Source organism: Polyodon spathula, chromosome 11 (assembly GCF_017654505.1).
Source record: "Polyodon spathula isolate WHYD16114869_AA chromosome 11, ASM1765450v1, whole genome shotgun sequence".
Taxonomy (NCBI): Eukaryota; Metazoa; Chordata; class Actinopteri; order Acipenseriformes; family Polyodontidae; genus Polyodon; species Polyodon spathula.
This window is the reverse complement of record NC_054544.1, coordinates 3,194,306-3,216,223: the sequence shown is the minus strand read 5'-3', so window position 1 is coordinate 3,216,223 and position 21,918 is coordinate 3,194,306. Positions and strand designations below refer to the sequence as shown.

The window sequence follows — 21,918 nt, the reverse complement described above, 5'->3', positions numbered from 1 at the left end:
TAATTCCAATATCTGAGAGGTCAGGGTTTATTTTTCTTCAGAGGCAGAGGTAGTTAACAGTTCAAGCCACGTTGCTATGTACTGTGTGCAACTTCATGATCTGACAGTGAGCTCATTAAAGCGAAGTGACTAGTTGTGCAGAGGGCTGATTACAAGGGCGTCGTACTGCTGACACCCACAGTGACACTAACTATTCCTTTTATAGAGGAGCCTTGGCACCCAGTGAATTACTGTAGAAGAGAGACATTAAAATGCACAGTGGAGTGATGAGTGGCTTAGAGGACTCCCCAATGCACTGTGAGCCCCCACTGGGTTATCAGTTCTACTGGATACAAACCTGAACTTAAACACACTACTTTTTACATCCAGTAAGTCATGTTAAGAAGCAGTTCTTGTTTAACACAGCGCTTCCTCATAGTGTAATAACACCCCACAACGTCATTTCACTAGGTCTAAGGCAGAACACACGCTGTACATTCCTAACTTGGTGTTCCTTCCTTCAGTGTGTTTGATCTTTCTTTTTCATTTCATTCTACCCCCGGGTTGATATTTCTTTGTGCTTATCATGTCTGCTCAGGGATTGCCCAGCTCAAGCAGCACAGCTTTGTATTTAACTAAGAACATGAACACAGACCACCAAATCCCCCGTCAAAAGTACCTGGGTGTTTCTCCAGAAAAGGGAATTACCTATTACCAGTGCGGAACTCACTTTGCACAGCATAGCAACAAATGGGATTGTTTTAAAAGGGAAGTACAGTACACAGAATAAACATATACAACAAAAGAAATGTGATGAGAACACTGTCCCTAATGTCAGTCCCATAGTGGCTGGCTGTTGTACTCCGATTTGCATTCTGGTGCTGTTCTAAGCTACTCAAAACTTACTCTGTGTTCCAGCTGTCATAATTGAATAGTAATTGCCAAGTAGCTGCCAATAATGCTGGCCTATGCTGTGCTTTGACACAAACAGCTTCAAAAACAGCACTGCCTCTCTGGTAATTCAGTGGAAAGGGTTCTTTTTGATTTTAGTCCTTTTGGTCCATTCATACACATGAATTAGCAAGGGGGAGGGGTGACATGTAAATAAGCCAATGGGCTACATGCAGGGGCGGAGCCAGCAACGCATTCCTGGGGTTCTTGGGAATTTCAGCTTGAAGCCCAGCACCTTCAAGAGAGTGGAATTACTGTGTAAAGATACATGCTAGACATAGCAAGCCTTTTCATAGCATTGCACACAGGATTATGGCTACTTACATAAGATATTGTAGGACCCTAGTGTACAGAGGCTGGGGTCCTGAAGCTTGTCTGCTACTCTGCAGTAGGTCTGGACTATGCTGTTTAACACCTCAGATTCTTCTTGAGGTATCCTCAATGCTAGCAAAATGAAATATTGTTGTATTAAAACTTTTAGTGATTCTCTCACAGGTACTTTGTATGTTTCAGGCCAAAACCATTCTATACATAGCAATGTACTGTAGCACTGTATCCACACAGACTGGTCAAGCTGATGCAGGCTGTTCAAATTTCCACCTCCTCTGTGAAATGCATTAACCTTGACCTGTCCGCCGTGCTGTCAGAAATCAGGGCCCTAGCTAACAAGGAGGCCCGACTGATTTGAGTGCAGGAAGCTGCCTTGTTAAACATAGGGGTGACAGGGGACAGAGGATTGGTCAGAGAGACTCAACTTGATTGGATAAGCATTGATTTTTTCAGAACAAACAGTGGTGGCCCAGTTGACTTGCTAATTAATAAATTCATCGAATCCATCGATCTGCTTTGCTTTGACCTTCACCTGCAGAAAAGCTGTTCCACTCCATTGGAAAGACTGAAGACAATGATTTTCCAGCAGCCACAGTAACTGGGATGTTAAACCGAGCCTTTGTCTCACTCAGGCTTAACAACAACAGCAGAGTTAATACATCTTATTTCTCTTTTTTGTTTTGTAAATCATTTCAACATAAAGATTGTGCCCAGCCCAATGTTACTCGTGAAATGTATCCAAGATAAACAGGAGTTTGATCATGACAAGGAACTCTGCTACAAAGGAGAATGGAGTGGAGAGGAACAAGACTAAACTTCTTTTGACAGCATGGTTTCCCAAAGAGGAATATCCTAGATTAATCAGTGCTGGCAGCAATGAGAGTGGATCGGCACAAATTCACCTTGAGCTGAATCACATGCACCTCTGCAAACACGGGACTGCGCCCAGGAACAGCTCGAGTCGTCATGAATCTGTAATCAAGGTTAGTCTGGTGCTCCGAGAACTTGGGTTTGAGGAGCTGATGTAATGGAGCCAGCTGCTCTTGTCAGTTGACTTGGATACTGACACAAGCACTGGTTCCAACATGCTAACACTCCTGCACACAGACAACTGGGATACTAACATTTTGTTCTGGCAGTGCAAAGTTTCTCTTCCGAAAATATATGAAAGTACAGTACTGAGGTGCAGTACAGTAGAAGAACTCACACTACTGCACATCACTCTTCTACAGTGATGTAAACATTGCAGAGTGGCTCCTGCCCTGTGACTAGCCTAGTGCCCCAGGCAGGGGAGCTCCCTCAGCCTAGGGTACAACATCTCTGAGGAAGCCAAGCTCTCCTGCACAGACATGCGCTTGCTGGGTACACTTAAGCCTCTCCTCACACTTAGCACACAGCATACTATAAGCAGCTCTCTCTCACGCTCACTGGCCCTGCCTACAGTAGTGTGAGGTCATAGCAGGCCCAGTGTCTGTGCTATCCACTCCCCTTTGCAGTTTGATGGCCTCGCAGAGCTCTGGTGTTTTTAAACAGCAAGGATGAGAGTAAGGAATGTCTGAAAGTTTGCATCGAGGCACTCAGGTTCCCAACATCTCTCTGGATACAATATAATGCAAGATCTACTAGAGGAACAGGAGTGAAAACTAAATTCAAATTCAAACAAAACCTAATTTGCAAAAAAAATTTAAAAAGTCTCAAATTGCCAGTACTATAATGGGACACACAGCCAGGTGTCTTCTTTGAACCGTTACTCTGAGACAGTAGATATATCTGATAAAAGTGATTGGGTGCAGTCCTTGTGGTCTAGTGTGCAGAGTCACCAGAACTCACAACCAACACAAAGATTTTGTTAAAGCTTCATTTATGGGCTACAGTCCATTGCCACTGTAGATTTGGAGGGGTGTGGAGAGTTCTATATAAAGTAAACACTGGCCGCCAACTCCCCGCAGCCCCATTCCTGTGTAATTTATGTAATGAGACTCTGTCTCGTGAAGCACTGCAACGGTTTCATTTCTGGGAACAGAATAAATTCCTCCGAAAGCCAAACCCTTTTACACTGCCGCAAACCAGCAAAATGAAGAGAGAAAATACAGTAAGAAAGCAGCGCAATCATACAGTAAGAAAGCAGCGCGATCATACAGTAAGTAAAACAGCTCACCCGCCACTGTACAACGCTACTTTGTTCGTTGGCAGAATGTGCAAAATATGTCTCTTTTTTTAACTACAAGGAATAAAGCAGCACTCTTTACACCTGTATAGAGAAATGTCGTCTTCTTCAGACAGAGACACCAGGGAAAAAGAAAGCCTCACAGCCGTCAGCACTCCCTCATTTACTGTAAAACTATTATTAATGACACTCTCTTCCTTTGGAGATTTTATAGTGCGATTTGTTTTCATTTGGCTGATGCTTCGCTCATTATGTCACAGGACCCTCCTGGGAGGCATCCAACTGCTCTGTTTAATTCAGGGGTTTTTTTGGTATTTTTTTTTTTTTTTTTTACTTCAGCACTGCTGACTGCAGACATGGAGGTCCATCACTACAGGACAGTGTGTTCTTCAGTCACAGGAGTATTCAAGTGACTGTACCGTACAGTTCGTTCCACATGAAATGCTGCCCCGCTGAACTTGAAATACGAGAAAATAAAAATAAATAAAATCAATACAGTTCCCTTTTCTCTTTATACTGTCACAATGTTTTTTTTTTTAAATGTTGTTTTTCTTTTAGACACCAAAAACATTTTCATCTGCTCACAGAATACTGAAGTTTCTGCAAATTTTAATCTCATAACCCAAATCAACAGTCTAAAGACTAGACTTCTGGGAGAAAGAATTGTGTGCAATGTATTCCTCCCCAGTGCTTCTTCCTTTACTGCTTATTATTAATTTATATGTACAGATTATGGAGTACAGGTTTTATTACCAACTCATTTACAAGTGAACTGATGAGTCCCTGAGTCCTCAAGAATAACAGGCACAGTGCATTAGACTCTAAACTCTCAGAAACATAAACTCAGACACTGTCCAGTACAATATACCCTTTACCCTGACAGACACTTGGATTAACAGTAAGCAACTCGTACACACTCACGCACGCACAGACACCCTTACCCCCACACATACACGCACACCCACACCCCCACCCACCCACTCACACACACCCCCACAGAAAGCTACCCGCTAAACTCAGAATCTTCCTTTCAAACAGCTAAAAAGACACAAAGAAACCCTTTACGCACACACATTTAAAACATTAAAAAGCAATATAATTAGGTAGTGTGACCACATTAACAAATGGTCTTTAAATGCTGAACCGCAGTTCTTAAAGAAGCTCACTACAGACTACAGTACCTGCATGACTAAATGAATGTGACCCCTGACCCTGGGTTAATGGACCTCAAAATACCATGCTTCATGGTTTACAGTGGGATCTTGACTCCTGACTGAACAGCACACCCATACTCACTCACTCACACAAACACACACACCCCTCTCCTTGGCATCTGGCTAGCCCATGACTGCCGGCTCTGACATTAATCTCCCTGTATTACACACACTGACCTTAATACCAGAGCCTCAATTATCTAACCTGTAAAGACCTACAGTACACACAGCTGGGAGAAGCTATGCTTTCCGTTTTTTATTTCTTTAAAATATCCCTCATCCGGCTTCCGTGATACTGTTTGGACTCAAGATGATGAGGATCCAAATTTACAAAAATTGGAAGGGTTTGCTTTGATCTGTCCTGGTGATGCCTTCGTGAGGCTTCAGTTCGGAATGATATGCTGTATGTATGCCTTACTCAACTCATCCACACGATTAATTTTCTTTATTGCAAATAAAACCTGGCCCTCACAATACATGCTGTACCAGCAAACAGCAGGCACAGCAGGAGTCTGGGCTGATGCTATGGCCAAAAGTTTTACATCACCCTATATAATAATTGCTTCATAAACTTGAATGAAACCTGCTGAATAATATTATGTTAACATATTGAATTACATACCGCTTTGTAATTTTTCATATTCTTAACAAACTGACAAATTGAAAAATGTCACATTTTGAAATCTAACATGAAATACTATGCTACTATTATGTCTTCCAGTACTTCTGCAATATCATGTTGTAGTTTCTTTGATTACATGATGTTCAATAAAAGATTTAAATTGTATTCATATAGTTTTTTTTTTTTGTTTGTTTGTTTTGTTTTTAATTGTCTCAATCCTAAAATTCTAGACACTGCAAAACATTTGGTCACAGCTGAACTGTACTGCAGGTCAGTGAAGAAGTTGGCTGCGGTTTGGGAGAGAGGTAAACAAGCCAGCGAGGAAATGGGACAGGCCGTTCTTCATTTCCCTTCCACCGCAGTCTCTAAACCGCAGCAATGCTGTTGTGGAGGTGAGCAGGCAGAAATGGGGTTATCAGCAACTCTGTGGCCTGAACCACAGGGAAGACTTTGCTGCAATCTCCATGTGGTGCTCACTCTCTATTACCACAGGTCTTAACATTACTTTCATGTTGCAAGCACTGTACTGTATATAGTGGGCTGGTAGGAGATACTGTCTTCTCTTTCTGTTTCCTCATAAAGTCAGAGCAGCTACTGTAATCTGTAACAATAACATTGCAGTGTTGTTTAAACACTGATCCACGCAGTGTTAAACATGGCAGAAGTCCCTGTAACAATTCAGCATCTTATTTCTAAATTAGGAAGGTTACAGTCTCGGATTTGAACCCGCTCTATAAAATGTCCTCTGGTTTATTTCCCAAAGCCAATGGGCTTTATATTTTTAACATTCAACAGGATCGTCACCCTGGTTCGCCAATGAATGCGTTTGTTCAGCAGCATTCCTCTGGTTCTCACAGATGCGGTAATGGAAAATGTTTCTTTGGGAGCTTCTGTTGCTTGCCAGCTTTTCCAGTGAACCTTTAATTGGAGACAAACCTGGCTGCCTGGGTAGGACCTGTACATCCTGTTACACCAGAACTGTGGCATAGTAAGGTTTATTACAGGAGGAGAAAATACCAAGCTGCACATTTCTTTTAAAGCAAACATGCACACACACACATACTGACTCTGGATTCCACAACAGTGATTGCTACTGTGTAGGCCTGGTATTAACTGTACAGCACAGCACAGTTGAAACAGAAAGCAAGAGTTTTAATACGAAAGGGATTAATAATCATAATCTACATTTTAATCTAAATGTTGTATAATCTAATTTATAAAACCCTGACATACAAATAAATAGACCATGTGCAGGGTCAGGTGAGAAAATGACTTCTACCTGCCTCTTCCAAGTGAGAGAGATTAAGAGGTAACGGGCTAAAGAGCCCCAAATTCCAAACTGAGCAATTCAAGATAGCCTTTCGACATCTCCTGCATCAGCTCCCAACAACCCTCCCACTGCCGAACACAAGCATGCCTTTATTCTTTATTCTTTAACATGCAGCTTGTTTTCGTTTCAGTTTCAAAGGGGCAACGACAAGACTCTACCGCAAGTACAGCACACTGTTTTAGGCACTTACTGCTCTGATACGCAAGAAAATCACAGGGGCAGCACGGGTTGACTAAATTCTGTATCAGAAGTCCATGCAACATTCTATCAGTCCCCAAGATATAGCCTTAAGCACCTAAGCCAATCAGACATCAGTTTCTTATACCATCATTGCATTCACTTTATGTGGAATAACTTTATATCTTACCTTCTATTAAATAGAAAAGTTAAAACTGAGGTACAGTACTACGACCAGTGCTTCTGCCCATGAGAATTTACAAGGAAGACACACTATAGCACTAACTTCATATTTCTTTTCTTTCTTTTTAAAAGAAAAAAAATTGCTGACTATAATTCCCAAATAGCAGGCCTCCTCCTTTCATGTCTTGAAATACAGCACTGCCTGTGGGAAGCTTGTAAATGTTTATTACGTCTATTATCGAATAGTCAGGCAGTGCTTGAGGAAAAGCTGAACAACCCTCAACATTAAAGGGTAGGAGAACGCAGTGCAGTGCAGTGCAGTGCAGTGCAGTACAGTGATAGTAACAACAGCACCCACGTCTCTGGCTTCCACAGTAGTGTATTTTCAAGTCCCACATGCAGTTCAGTATTAAGAGCCCTCATACCCTCATTGGAGCCCCCAGGTTCCTGAAGGTGCTAAGGTGCTAACAGTGTATTTCTACTGCATCTGGGAAGCCATCTGCAAATCCATTTGCCACAGTTTCAAATGAAACAGAGGAGAAAGAACATCAATATTGAAGTCTTTGGTGGAAACAGGCAGACCTTTCCCTTTATAAGATTTACCACGCTTACAAAAACGAAGAAATGGCACACTCAGGAACAGCCAACACGCTCAAAGAGCTCCGAGGCTAGCTCTGTGACAGACAAAGCCGCGCATCTTCATTATCCGACTAGGACCCCGCTCTGCTTATTACCCCCCCCTCCCTGCACACACACCAGATGGTGGTGGTAGGTATCAAGGAAAATAATGAATGAAAAAGATCATTAGTTCTAGAAACAAAAGGTTTTCTAGCTTGAGGGTAACCCACACTTCTCCCACAAGGGAACGGGAAAAACAAACACATCACTGAAGCCGGGGATTGATATGGCTGCTGTTTCCCTACAGACAGGAGTCAACAAAGCAGTATTACGAAGCTCTCAGGTATGAGCTTGAAACAGGACTGAGGGGAGGGGAGCAGACAACTGTGAGTTTAGTATAAAGCCAGGAGCTTCACGACCATATACCAGTAGCAGGGCTTCAAACTTGGATTTCAGAACTGTTCAGGCAGCTAAAAGGAGAGAGACAAAGCATTTAACATCAGACTCCTGGCTACCGATAATCTGAAGATTATACTTCACTGAGTGTAGTTCTGAAACCCAGGACTGGGTCGGATGAGCGTTGGTTTCTAGCCATGCAGTGGGCTAGAACATAACATGATGTGCAGTACTGTATGTAAGAATGAATCACAACCTACAAATGCATGACGGTGTACAGAGTTTGTGTGTGGCGGTGGTGGTGGTGGTATTTTGTTTGTGTGCTCATGAAAATAGGGTCAGGGCTTTGCTATGAGCCAGTAACCTAACCCAGGTGCCTGGTTCACCAGAGCCTGCTGAAGTCACTAAGCGCACACATTAAAAACCTTTCAGCGCAGGTTCTGTTTCAGTGCCTGCACCACCAGCGTACCCCCTAGGAAAACAAAAGAGGTTTGAACAAGAAATGAAAGCAATTTAAATAAAGCCTAAGGTTTCAATGTAGCAACTGAGTCCCAGAATCCAGTCGTCACCTCTGTGTCAAAAGTAAACTGCATTCTTTAAGATGCTGACAACCCCACCTCAGACTCCTCCTGTCCACCTCTGTGCATTCAACCAAAACCAAAACCAGAGAGGTAGAACAAAAAAGGATGCATTACCTTTAAGAGGAGATCCATTCACACTCTCAGTGCTGGACCGTGTATATCCCAGAGTGGCCGCCTTCTGGGAGCTTAGAAACCCTTTAGACCTGGCGGCGCTACTGCTATCCCTTAGAGAGTTCCCCCTGGGGCTCGTAAACGGCGTGGAAGTGCCGCCCTTTTTGGAGAAAATGCCGCTGAAGAACCTGAGCAGCTTGCGCTCCTGCCCGCTAGACCTGACCCCGCCGCGGAGGAAGCCTTCCTTCTCGTCCAGGTCCCTCTCCGACAGCTTGTGCAGGTCACTGTTATCCAGAGTCCTGTTCTTCCCGTTCGCCCTCTCCCACCTGCCCAGGTTGGTCAGGGAATCTGTTTTATTCAGGACCGCCCCCACGTCTAAGGTGTTCCTCTTCTCGCTGCACCCTGCTTCACTGCAGGAGGGGTTCTGAAGGACCACGGCGTTGCTCTCACCTTCCCCAATACAGCTGGAGCTACTGTGGTGCTTCTCCCGAGTCAGGGCTCTGATCCTGGGCAGCTCCCCACCACTCCAGTGTCTGAAGCTGAAGCTCCTGCGCAGTAAACCCGTGGGCCTCTTGTCGAGGGCTTGCGGGGGTGTCTGCGGAGTGTCCTTTTTACCTGACCCTCTCTGTGCTAAGGAGGGGGGTCCTGATATCACGGGTGAACGGGGAGCTTCAGCCTTGAAATTCTCACATTCCTTACTATTCCTGACAGAGAAATTACCATTAGTGTCCTGAGAATACCCCCCCATGTCCTGCCCTTTTTCAGGACATTCTCTTTGCACCTCTGACGGGTGCGCACCTCGGCCCCCTGCAGTTTTAAGTGTGTCTTTGGATTCTGTACCGTTTCCCCTGTCCCCCGAACCAGCACTTTCCTCGGCTATAGCTGCCTTTTCTCTGCCTGTGTCAGTAAGCACTTGTGGTCCCTTTTCACTCGTGCAAAGCTCCCTTTTAAACACCTCGACAGTAGTAGCTCCCAGACTTTCCCCTAAACGCGAAACGTTCCTTTTATTTTCCAAACCCATGTTCACAGTTGCGACCATGCTTACAGGGCGAGCCGGGTTCCCGTCTCTCTTCGGACTTGTGCTCAGCTCCATGCCAGCTGAACCTGCTGCATTGCCCGCTACTTTCAATTTAAAAGTCAGGTCCTTGTGAAAAAGGTGCGTTTTCCTGGAGATTTTTAACTTACCGAGTTCAAGGTGACCGGTACTAAATGTCCTGAAGTTTCTCAAATAGTTCTGTGTGGAGAAATCGTCTATTTCGTCCTCCTCTTCCTCCTCCAACAGGCAGCTTCGCTGGATCTCGGAGGCCCCCTCCCGCCTGTGAGTGCCCGCTTTTGGCGTATCAAACCTGGGATGCGCCACGCTGCTTCCCCCGCCTCCCTCATCCAGCACATTTTCTTTTTTAACCAGAGTCAAAGAAATCCGGTACACGGTTTTCCTTTGCGGGGTTCCCCTCTGCATCCTTTCAGGGCAATTACCATCCAAAAGGTACATTCTTTAGTTGCAAAAACATCAAAAGAAAAATGGTCCCTTAAAAATTACAGAATGATAATATTGTCACAGTCCGGACCTAAACGTTGCTGGAATGCCCGTAGCAATTGTTCATTTTACACAGCAATTGTTTTATTTACACGTTTGTTTAATTTTAAAACAAAACAAAAAAACGTTAGAAAAAGTGCAAATTGTATTCTGTTTTGAGTGAAGATGCAGCTAGTAGTAACATAGGTGTATGACTTCCAGGTGAAAACGCAACATACCTTCCAAATTGCAATGAATAACCACACTCCAGTATTTGTAAAGCTTTGTAAAGCACTCAAGTTGTACAATAAAACACTACCAGCTCACAATCCAATCCGCACGTCCTTATGAATAATTTAAATGAAAAAAACAGCATTCTTGCTCTGTCCCTTCCATTGTCAAGATGTGACCGTAGCCGGCTGATGCATCTCGCTATGTATATATGTATGTGCTGCCCGATTGGTATTATTGCAGAATGGTATTTCCCCTCCAATTTGCTTGCGACCACTATTCCGTCTCCATCGGTCCCCAGCGTCGAGGGTCTATTTGCAGCTCGCAGTGATAGCATGCTTTTGTTTCCATCGTTATTATAATGATTTTAACATAAAAGCGCGGCACCGGCTGGCGAGTAGACACAGCGACCCGACACCCAGTGAATACATTTCCAATCCTGCTTTCTCTCCCAGCAGCGATCATCACACAACACCGGGCAGACCGGCAGCAAGCACTAGGGGGTCAGCTGGAAAACGCGATCTGGAGTTTGCCGATACACTGGACTGAACTCCAGAAACGAAACGAAAATTGGCTGTTCGGGTGAAATGAAGTTGTCGCTATAATAAAAAGCGTTTCGTAAATCCTGGATGGGCAGATCCAATGCTACCCCCTGTTTAGTGCATCTCCTTGCAAAACAAGTTAGCATCAGTGCTACATTGCAAGCATTTGTCATTACAACTGAACAATTAGACCATATTCTTCAAACAAATAGTTAAAAAATACTGGGGCAGGTAATGAGATTAAAAGACATTTTTAAATTCATATGACTAGTAATTTAGTGTTGCGCTAGCGAGCAACCTATCAGCGTTAACAAATGCCTCGTTCTTTGTTGAAATTCATAGTTTAACCCTATTTTTTATAACGCGTGTAAACGCATTAATTAAAAAAAAAAAAAACACCTCATTGGAAAAGTACAGTATTCCAAAATTTCAGAACTCCATCCCTTAGTTTACAGTCAGTCGCACTATTGTATTGGGTGGATTTTCTACTGCCAGCGTATTTCAGGACAAATGTTACTGCTGTTGGCTGAATCAAAGACAACAAAAAGCAAATATATAGTCCAGCTAATTGCGTGTTTTTATTTTTATGTTTTCTAAGTATAAATGTGACAATTGTAGTTATCAAATATATGGTTGTATGTTTTTAATAATCAGTTTTATTGAAAAACATAATGGTACTCACTGGAACCGGATAATTGATATTTGTATGTTCAACGGAACCGGTTCGCAGATCTCTATATGAAATCCCTTTTCAAACCCAGTGTAAAGAATGTTGTTGCAACTGTGGGGAACGGTTAATCAGTGCAGATGAGGTCAGTGCGCACTAATACTACTTCACACGCTTTCTTGTCATATTTCTCAGCTGAAGCTAAATCTTGCTCCTGATATCAGTGTGTCTAAGCGCTTAAACTGAACGCCACGGTAAAAACCCCAAGACTGCAGACATAAAGCACCTTTCACCTGTGTCGAGTCGGGCACATGTGCCGCGTTTAGTATTTACAACATGGCAACGTTTTGGTTGACAGTGTAATGACGGTATTTGCAGTTGTATCGTTATTAAGGTGAAACTTTTAATGCATTATTGAATCCACAATTAATACTTTGGTGTAGTATAATATTATAACTGGCAATTATAAACTAGCGATTTATTCATTAAAAACACATCCAGAACACTTAGTTTACTTAAATAACGACAACAAAATATATAGGCTACAGCAAGTGTATTTTGTGTTACCGAAATACAAAACAAAAATTGCTATTTACAATACCACTGTACAGCTCAAGTTACAAAACGTATCAATTACAATTTAAAACATAAAACGTACGTCATTTTATAAAAGCTTTGCGCAAAACACTCTCTTCCATAAACGTGTGTCAGTTTTATGAATGATCCCCGTCAAGCACAGGAATTGCAAAGCAACACCGTTCCCACTCGCAGCACTGTGAAGAACGCTGTCTGTGCTCCGGACCCGGAATCCAGACAATCAGAGGAGCTGTCCTGTGCCAGAGTGTGAGGGGAGCGCTGGCGGCTGCTCTCATTACAATACTGATCAAGCATGCTGGAAAGCCTGTATAATAACAGGCTGCCAATAACTCACATTAAAAACAGTCTTTTTGCTTGCATTCCCCCAGATGATACACGTTTCTATGTATCTACAGTAAAGGTAATAGCTTTCTTAAATTGAATAGGTAGCGCACACATTTCAAGGAACCCCAAATACTGTGCATGAAAACTAGTCTGCAGGGATGGAAATAAGACTCCTGCATAGCAGTTTCACTCATTCCAGGTTTTACTGGGAGCTTGACTCACCCCAGTGTCTATAGGTAACAAGCTCAGGTGTGTCTTGTCATAGTAAAACCAGGAATGGATCAAACCTATATGCAATGAGAGTCTTGCTGTATTTCCATCCCACAAGTCTGGTCCCATATATAAAGTGAAGCTGGAATCAGGATATTTTTTGTATGAAGTTTTAATATTAAGAAAAGCAAAATATGAAGTTCAGGCCTAGACTGTGTGTTTGATGGGAGGTATAGACACGGTAGCAGATTGTGTGTTTGATGGGAGGTATAGACACAGTGGCAGACTGTGTAGAAGAAGAAAAGAAGAAAAGAAAGCATTTCAGCCTACTGGACATATCGATTCTCCTATTAAATATGAATGTATATTTATTCTTATTAGATTGCATTGATTTCTACTGTACACATTGCTGTACAACACTACATTATTAACCTGAGATCAGTATTCTAAACTTGCTTTGCTCCGTCGTGTTGCAGGTTTCAAGCCAGCTTCTGCATAGGTATCCTTGGCAACTGCGGTTGCTAAGGTGACACATTTCTGATAACACCGGGTTCAAAAGCAACAAATCTCTCAATCATCACAGGAGACTGTGAAGTCAAATCTCTCCCCTGCAGCAAACACACAAAACACAGCTTTGAAAGAGAACGTTATTTTTTATAACAATCTATTGGTACCGCGCATTATACACTGTACATCTGTGCTAGTCAACTAAAATCAATACATACCAATTGTTTGACAAACTGAGAATATGCAGATCTGTATGTTTTATATATATATATATATATATATATATATATATATATATATAAATATATATATATATATATATTATATATATTGTTTTCACCAAGCAGATGTCAGAAACACAACAGCGTGCAGAATAGATACTGTACTTATTTTACAGATGATCCCAGCGGACCCTTTAATCTCCTGAGCTTGAATGTCCTTTAGGTCTTTACTAAGCATTAATGCCAAAAAAATATGTATTTATCTATCATGCATGGATGCATGCAACACAGCAAAAAAATAAACTGCCAACAGGGACTAACTCATGCCACGTGCTGCACCATATTAATTTGTGCAAGAGATTTACCAAACCATTGTACATTGTATTGCAGATTCATTTGCTCTGAAATTTGATTGATTTTACAAAGCAAACACAATCTAAAGATGCTTGGATTGTAAAACTACTATCTAACCCAGGCTAGCTGGGAAAGCAATGTAACTGTGAGAAGAACTGCAATGCAGCTTTTCCAAATATCTGGGCTTGTGTTTAATTATAAATGAGCAGTCTGATTCATTTAACCTGCCTGCGGTGTATTGTATGGACATAATGCAACCATCAGCAATACAATAAACTGCATGTGTGACCAGCTCCAAATAGAAACTTTGACCCTTTCAATCCGGGACAATCTGAATACCTGTCTGCACCAGGCAAGACTATTTGAGGGATAGAAATAAGACTTGCATAGCATAGCAGTTTGATTCACACCTGAGTTTGTTATCTATACCCTGGGGCTAATCAAGCACACAAAAAACCTGGAATGGGTGTAACTGCTACGCAATAGGTGTCTTATTTCCATCCCTGTATTTCACTCAGCCCTGTTGGGCTAATGCAGTACTTGCTTGACTGCAGGTAACAATTCTTTTGTTATAATTTAATTAAATATTTGACAGAAATAAAGAAACCACAGCGTATTTACTACTAATCCAGATACTTAGTGCTTCGCCTTCACCTATCACTCAGTGAAGCCGTGAGATTCAATGTGCTTACAAGGTCTCCCATGCCTCATTCCAATTCATCACAGTTTCTCAGAACAGTGCACCAGCTCACCAGTGATAACTTCACACAAGTCAAGACTTACTGTAACCACACAATGGTTTTATCAATCCTTGTTCTGAAATTAGTTAGCAATTCCAGTAACATTTCTGCCTTTTTTTTTTTTTTTTTTTACTAAAGGAAGCCATAGGGGTGGACCACATCTGTAGTTATTCAGAGATATAACAGCCCTCTATTTCAAAGAGGAGAGAACACTGATTAGTTCAGCTGCTATCTGTCACTAGACATTACTCTTCAGTGTGCATTATGTGTACGATACTGCTCTGTAAATCAGGGAAAGTAAGAATGGAGAGCCAAGAATGAACAGCTGTTTATAGGAACAATGGCTCCATTTTTAACAGTTATTTCCAGCAGCTCAAAGTGACACCACATCTTCGAACCAGGCTCATACTGTAGATCTTTTCATTTCAAGTTCTTCGAGGATCTCGAATGAGTGGCAGACAAGGCTACACACACATTTGGGTGAATCATTTGACAAAGCCCATGTCATCGGCAATCAAAGTATAACCTGTCACAACAACATGATTAAATATTATAGAACTATATTAAATATTCTGTGCAAGAGTCAACAATTTATCTGTTGTTATTTCTTTCTCCAGAAACATTCTGCACACCAAAAGCTGTTTTATTGATCACCATTAGCTCACAAGCAATTTCATATCAATACTAATAAAGGGTGAAGAGGCTTTTGTAATAAATAATACCATCCCGCGTGCAATGCAATTGAACAGAGCTCCAGGGAACAATAGGATTGGTTGGTGGTTGTTGTGATTATCAGCTGTTTTTTTACAATGCGAGTACTGTGACCAGCCTGTGATAAGAGCTAGAGTGTCCTGAATAGCAACAAGGCAGTCAGCAGAGACGTTGAGATCCGTCTCCGATGGACTGCTGTAACACCTTCACTACCGGATTCCTTCAGTGTGTCCAAAGGACTGCTGTAACCCCTTCACTACGGATTCCTTCAGTGTGTCCAAAGGACTGCTGTAACCCCTTCACTACCGTATTCCTTCATTGTGTCCATATTCAATTATACACTGCCTCAAAACAATACCTCAGCTTTCATTAACGTACAGTGGGGTATTAAGATACTACTTTTATAAATTAGCAATATTAGTGCAACATATTCATAAAAGTGCACTTTCAATGAAAAGTTTATCATATTGTACTGTTTATTAAATGTTTGTTGATCACTTGCATGTTTTTTTTTAGCTTTCAGTCTGCAGTCTCAGAGTACAGTTTCTTTAGCATTGTCTTTGGTGCTTTCTGGATATTCCCTCTTTTTTTCAGCAGATGCATTTGTTTCTGGTAGATTGCCCCACTCGCCTCCCTACCATCCTCATGGAGATGAGCTGAATCTCCTGATTCTCTGAGCCTGGCACACAGACCTGGGGGGGGGGGTGTGTGCAGGGTGAGCCCTGGTGACACTCGGCCATCCTGTTCTGAACCCCAGCCAGACGGCTTACATACTGACTGATTGAAACACATCCCTTGTTTTCATCTACTGTAACTTATTAGCACAGATTTGTTGTACAGGCTTGTGAAAAGCGGAAAACAATTCACAGTCCTTTTCAAACTACCTTCTACAGCAGTTAATTGACGGGTTGAAAAAATAAATCTGTTTTCAAAATCACAGCTGTGATCCTGATGCTGTACTCAAGCCAGTCTATAAATATCCATGTACAGAGTCTGCGCTGGTAACCGATCCCCATACAGAGGAAGTATGCTAGCCCTCAAACCATATTCAAGTGGCTTTTATTGGACACATTGCATTTCCCCTCTCAGATATTATTGGAAAGAGAGTGTGTATGTAAGCAGAGCAGCACAACAGTGGAAAAATAGAAAAAGTGCAGAGCTAGGATTTAAACCATGGCCACATCCTGCTTTCTCTTCTCCCTCCCTCGCTTGCTTCCCCTGCCTCCCCAGCATTTCATACGGCTTTCAGTCCTACAGATGAAGCACAGAGATTGACTCAAAACAAGAATATAAATGCGCAATGTATTCTGATGCACGGCACTCCTGCTATTTGATGTGACATGACACCGGGAGGTGGTAAAGACAAGCTCAATCCAAAAAAACAATTCCAACACATGTCAAAGAAGCAGAGCAGTTCATCTCCTGGGCGGCTCCAGCCTCATCGTTTGGCTGTGTTATTCCCCTGTTACGTCTCTCAGGGTGCTTTGAGTTTCCTTGTGGATATTATAACGCATCCCAGCCTGTCCAAACTCAAACCAGGCTTCTGAAGTCTGCAAAGCAGGAACAGACACAGGGGACAGCTGTAAAGTAGTCAGGACAGGAAAGGAAAAACACATAGGTTCATCTCTCAAATCTGCACTTAGCTTCTGATAATGTGATGTGGTGTACAACATTATTATCCCATCACTGCATGTGGACAGGTTCATGTTGCAGGGGGTACTGTGTATGTGTTACTGCATCACAGCCTCCTTTGGTCTTGAATATGACATTCAAACACCACAATGTATGCATGGCATCCTTCAGTACTTTCACTCAGCAACGCAGCCATTTCACAACATATTCAAGCAATGCAAGCTACACCGAAGGAGGGCTTCCACTTAGGAATGCTAAAAGAAACTGAATCAGTTTTAACTAGAAGTCTTTTCTCATTGTCTTCAATCAATCAAAAAAAAAAAAGAAACATACTGTTCACTTTAGCTGTTTTAAGCATTTAACAAACATGTTAAACAAATGCTAATAAACAGCAGGATACCTAAAAGGTTCACCAACACCCAATCGAAACAAGGCAGCTCTTCCCACTGCTCTCCAGGAGGGTACAGTCAACAAAGAACAAGAATATGTAATAGACTGAGGGTCGTTGAGGCTGAAGACAGCAGTAAAATGATCACTAGAACTAAAAATTCAAATAGAGTAAAAACCAATGGGATGAGGGCAAGGTTGTTGAAGTGGTCACCCTGAATGGCCCCACTGTATAACAGTATACTGGGCCGGTCCACTGGATTTCTTCCTTCGGTGGTCATGAGACCCAGAGCATGTTTTATTCATTGAAGAGGAACTAATACAAAATGCATGAATGCAAATTTGCTTTTCTTCCAGGAGTGCTATTCCAAAATGTCCTCGATGCTCTCTATCTGTGCTGGTCCAGAACCAGCCATGCTCTCCATCTGTGCTGGTCCAGAACCAGCCATGCTCTCTATCTGTGCTGGACCACAGCCAGCCATGCTCTCTATCTGTGTTGGTTCACAAAATGACTCCTCAGATACAGACTGCTGTAGCAGGATTGCATGAGCAATGCAGAGCTTCAGGGTGACAAAAAGAATATCAACGTTCCTGTTGGAGAAGAGGCAGTGCATTGTCTTTCAGTAGGGGTCTGTATTTAGATGATCAGCAACTCAGTGTTACCTAAATTATTAACCTGGCTTTCCTTTATTATCCTGTTCCACGGCACCACAGCAGCAATGAAATCTGTCGACTCAGGACCACCTAGAAAGATGTTTCATGAGGATTCCACTCATTCAAATATTCTATTCTTCAGAAGCTTTGCAGTACTCACTGAGTTTGAATTCTTATAAATATTTCTAATCCATCCCGCTGCTCTCCAGTCCTCTCCAACTTTACATTGTATAATAGTATTATGTACATCTTTTATTCCCCCTTTGAAATCCAAAGGAAGCATTGCCACTGTATGAAAGTGTGTTAATGGTATTGGATAAATACACCACGGGTGGAAGACAGAAGTTCTCACAGATCCTGTTAGGAATAGAACCTGACTGGGAACCACGGAGGACAAAGCCCTGATGGAGCCAGTGCCCAGCTGAGCTGCGAGTCTCCCAGCAAAGGGAGGAATTACTTCCAGGGCAAGGACTCACACTTTTTCTCTTTCAAGTTGTGTTATTTAAAAATCAACGGATGCCGAAGTACTACTACATTAAATGTATTGTAAATTCAATACAGTATTTCCAGTGATGTCCCACAAAACAAATCAAAACATTTGATAAGACTTGTCAACTTTTTCACTATTAAATTAATCAAATAAAAACACAGTACTGTACATATATACACTACACTGTACTGTACATACTGACAGGATGTTATTTCAGCTTGACAAAGAAAAGCAATTTATTCCATCCAATGGCAGACAGGAGAGATCTGAGAAATGGAAGCACTGGTTGTAAATCAGCCTCATTTACTTGGATAAACAGTGAATATTCTGCACTGCAGTAACCGCCTAGGCTTGCTGTTAAATCTGAAAAAGTCATTTCAGTACTTTGTGCCGTGGAAAGAGAAGCAGCTCGTCCTCTGTGTGGGGTCAGACTGCCAGCGATCCTTTTATGTTCTGCTCGCTGCTCTGTGCATTTCCGGTCCCAGATCCATCTACTCCCCCCACCGCCTGTCCGCTATCGTCACTTGCTAATTTACTCTGTGTGGCAAACCCTGACCCCTCACCTCCTCCCACAGCTCCTTTCCCCCTCTCTCCTCACCTAATAACAAACATCCAGCTTCTGATACATTCAGATTATCAAGTGTGCAGTGTGGCTGGCAGCTCACAGATGGAAATTGGTACTTCTTATGGCTTTCATGACATCTAAACATTTGTGTTTTTGCAGAATGACCAGGAAAAAACAGTTCATATTGAATACTGAAGTTACACGGTAGTGGAATTTCAGGAGCTTCAAACCCAACCCTGCCTCTGCAGTGGAATCCTTTCTGGATGGGAATTGTGGGAAAAGGCTGTCTCCTCTGATTACCTGCTCTCATTCCCTCTCAGCAGCTGTCCAATTCCTCAGGGTTCTGTGGGCAGGATTCCAGAGTGGAACAGGGAAGCGCAGCCTCACGCCATCACCCACCCCCTGCCTTCAATAACAAACTCACTACAGCAAGCTTCTAGAGACTTCATTCCACCGTGTGTGTGTGTGTGTGTGTGTGTGTGTGTGTGTGTGTGTGTGTGTGTGTGTGTGGTGTGTGTGATGGTGTGCAATGGGTAGCCATGGAAAATCTGGTGGGAGAAAGAGTTCAATAGGTCCTAATTACAATTTCCAAGTTATCTGGTACTACACTCTACTCTTCTGACAGATTGTGGGATGACACAGGATTTCCGCATCCTGTCTGCTGGGCCAAATCGCCGGCCTTTGTGCTCTGTGGATATCCAGATAGAACCTCCCTATATAACCTGAGATTCTGAGTCTCCCATTTGTGAAAAATAATACATGACGCGAGTGTCATTCAAATTGGATATGCCGATTTTTGCAAAATAAAAAGTGCGACATTTATGAAGGTATCAAACAGACGGAATCCCTGTCACATGGGGGTAGTTAGTTTACCAAAAGCATTTATTTTGCAGTCCGGTACAGTACTGCAGATCACAGACACAACCGTTAGGGAAAGACAGGACTCAAGCGGCTATGGATTGTATTTCTCCATCCAGACAAAGTCAAAAATACAAAAGCTTAGTGTGTTTTTTTTTTTTTTTTTTCCCCCTAAATCTAATTACAAGTTTTAAAAAAAGTGTTGCACATGGAAAGGGCTGTCCCCCACAGGCCACGAGCCTGGGAGAGAAGCCATGCAGTGGAATTAGAAAGGGGTTTGTGTAAAACAGATACCTACAGCATTCCCAAGTCAATAACGCTGTGATTGATTACTTGTCAGGCAAGTATTTCGGCTGTGCTAACAATCTCTGTTTCTCCCTGCTCAGAAATACACTTTGAGGATTTTTAAACGTCCAGCCAATAGAAGTGACCCCCAGTGTAGAGGGCAGGATACAGATTTACCAATTCACACAACTGCAGCACAGAGGGATACAGATTTACCAATTCACACCGCTGCAGCACAGAGGGTTACAGATTTACCAATTCACACCGCTGCAGCACAGAGGGATACAGATTTACCAATTCACACCGCTGCAGCACAGAGGGATACAGATTTACCAATTCACACCGCTGCAGCACAGAGGGATACAGATTTACCAATTCACACCGCTGCAGCACAGAGGGATACAGATTTACCAATTCACACCGCTGCAGCACAGAGGGATACAGATTTACCAATTCACACCGCTGCAGCACAGAGGGATACAGATTTACCAATTCACACCGCTGCAGCACAGAGGGATACAGATTTACCAATTCACACCGCTGCAGCACAGAGGGATACAGATTTACCAATTCACACCGCTGCAGCACAGAGGGATACAGATTTACCATTTGCAGCACAGAGGGATACAGATTTACCAATTCACACCGCTGCAGCACAGAGGGATACAGATTTACCAATTCACACCGCTGCAGCACAGAGGGAGAAGGTCACCAAACCAAGCTCACAGGAAATGATGAACAGGCTTTCCAGAATGCGTCACAGGGACTGCATGGAAGGGAATGTTGAGGTTCATTGCTTTATTTTTCTTGTCCCGAAGGGACACCCAAACTAGGAGCAAGGGCAAAAGCTTCCAATTTGCAACAATGTTCAAATGTGAAACATTCTCATCTCAGCATGCATATTATTGCAATTCGTATTATTAACTGTTTATAATGTTTGTTAACAGTATAAAGTTACTCTGAAGACCATGTGCACGTTTCAGATTCAGCTAATTTTGTCTGCTTCTTGTGGGCCTATATATGCCCTTACCTACAAATGCAACCATTCCAGCTGGTTTCACCACGTCTGCAGCCTTTTCTAAAACCCAGATGCATCAGTAGTTTGACAATGACAGGTATGCAAGGAATGGAATTTCAAACAGCTACCAGTATGGCTTACGTTACTAGGAAAGTGTCTCTGATAAACCAATAGACCCACTGCAGTACCATTTAGGAAATTAATACAAGAGCATGTAAAACTTCTAATAGAAAACCAAATCCACCGATGGTTACTGTAACTGTACAAGTGCTGTCCGTCCCCCGGACAAAAAAAAAAAAAAAAAGAGAGAGTGTGTGTAGGACAGTTCATATCAAGCCTCACATGCAAGCCTGGCTATTCCAAACCCAAAACATGAAAGCCCCTTTAATTAATACTCAAATTTACGCTGTTATGCAAATCAGTGGCCCCAGGGCTAGCAGTGGGTTGCTAGCTTTAAGCTAAAGCCATCTGCTTTGAAGCAGCAGCAAAACTGCAAAAACAAGATTATTATTTATTTTTTTATTTTTGTTAATGCCGTCGTGTTTAAAGACACAGTGTGATAAACAGATGACAGTGAATTAGATTGTAAACACAGCTGTGTATCTAAACCTGATGTTTAATGCAATCTTGTATCGCTGTTTTTATCTGGTTCAATGTAAACGCACGCGTCCCTTTCTGAGCATGTGTCACAGATTTAGCAGATAGATGCAGTAGGAGAGAGCTTGGAATTCCTCTCTGCAGGTTCTCTCC

At 42.5% G+C, this 21,918-nt stretch overlaps 1 protein-coding gene across 7 annotated transcripts in view; it reads right to left on the bottom strand.

Moving 5' to 3' along the window:
* The window catches only part of LOC121322894 (arf-GAP with GTPase, ANK repeat and PH domain-containing protein 1), a 197,854-nt gene that overhangs the window by 116,889 nt on the left and 59,047 nt on the right, over positions 1–21,918 (bottom strand). For 4 of the 7 annotated variants that reach the window (XM_041263439.1, XM_041263442.1, XM_041263440.1 and 1 more), the window contains exon 1: positions 8,663–10,854. The exons of the other annotated variants lie outside the window; for them this stretch is intronic. In XM_041263439.1, coding sequence (XP_041119373.1) covers positions 8,663–10,151 — 1,489 coding nt within the window. In that variant the 5' untranslated portion in view covers positions 10,152–10,854. Of the gene's footprint in view, positions 1–8,662; positions 10,855–21,918 lie in introns of those variants that run through there. 7 annotated transcript variants of the gene reach the window in all.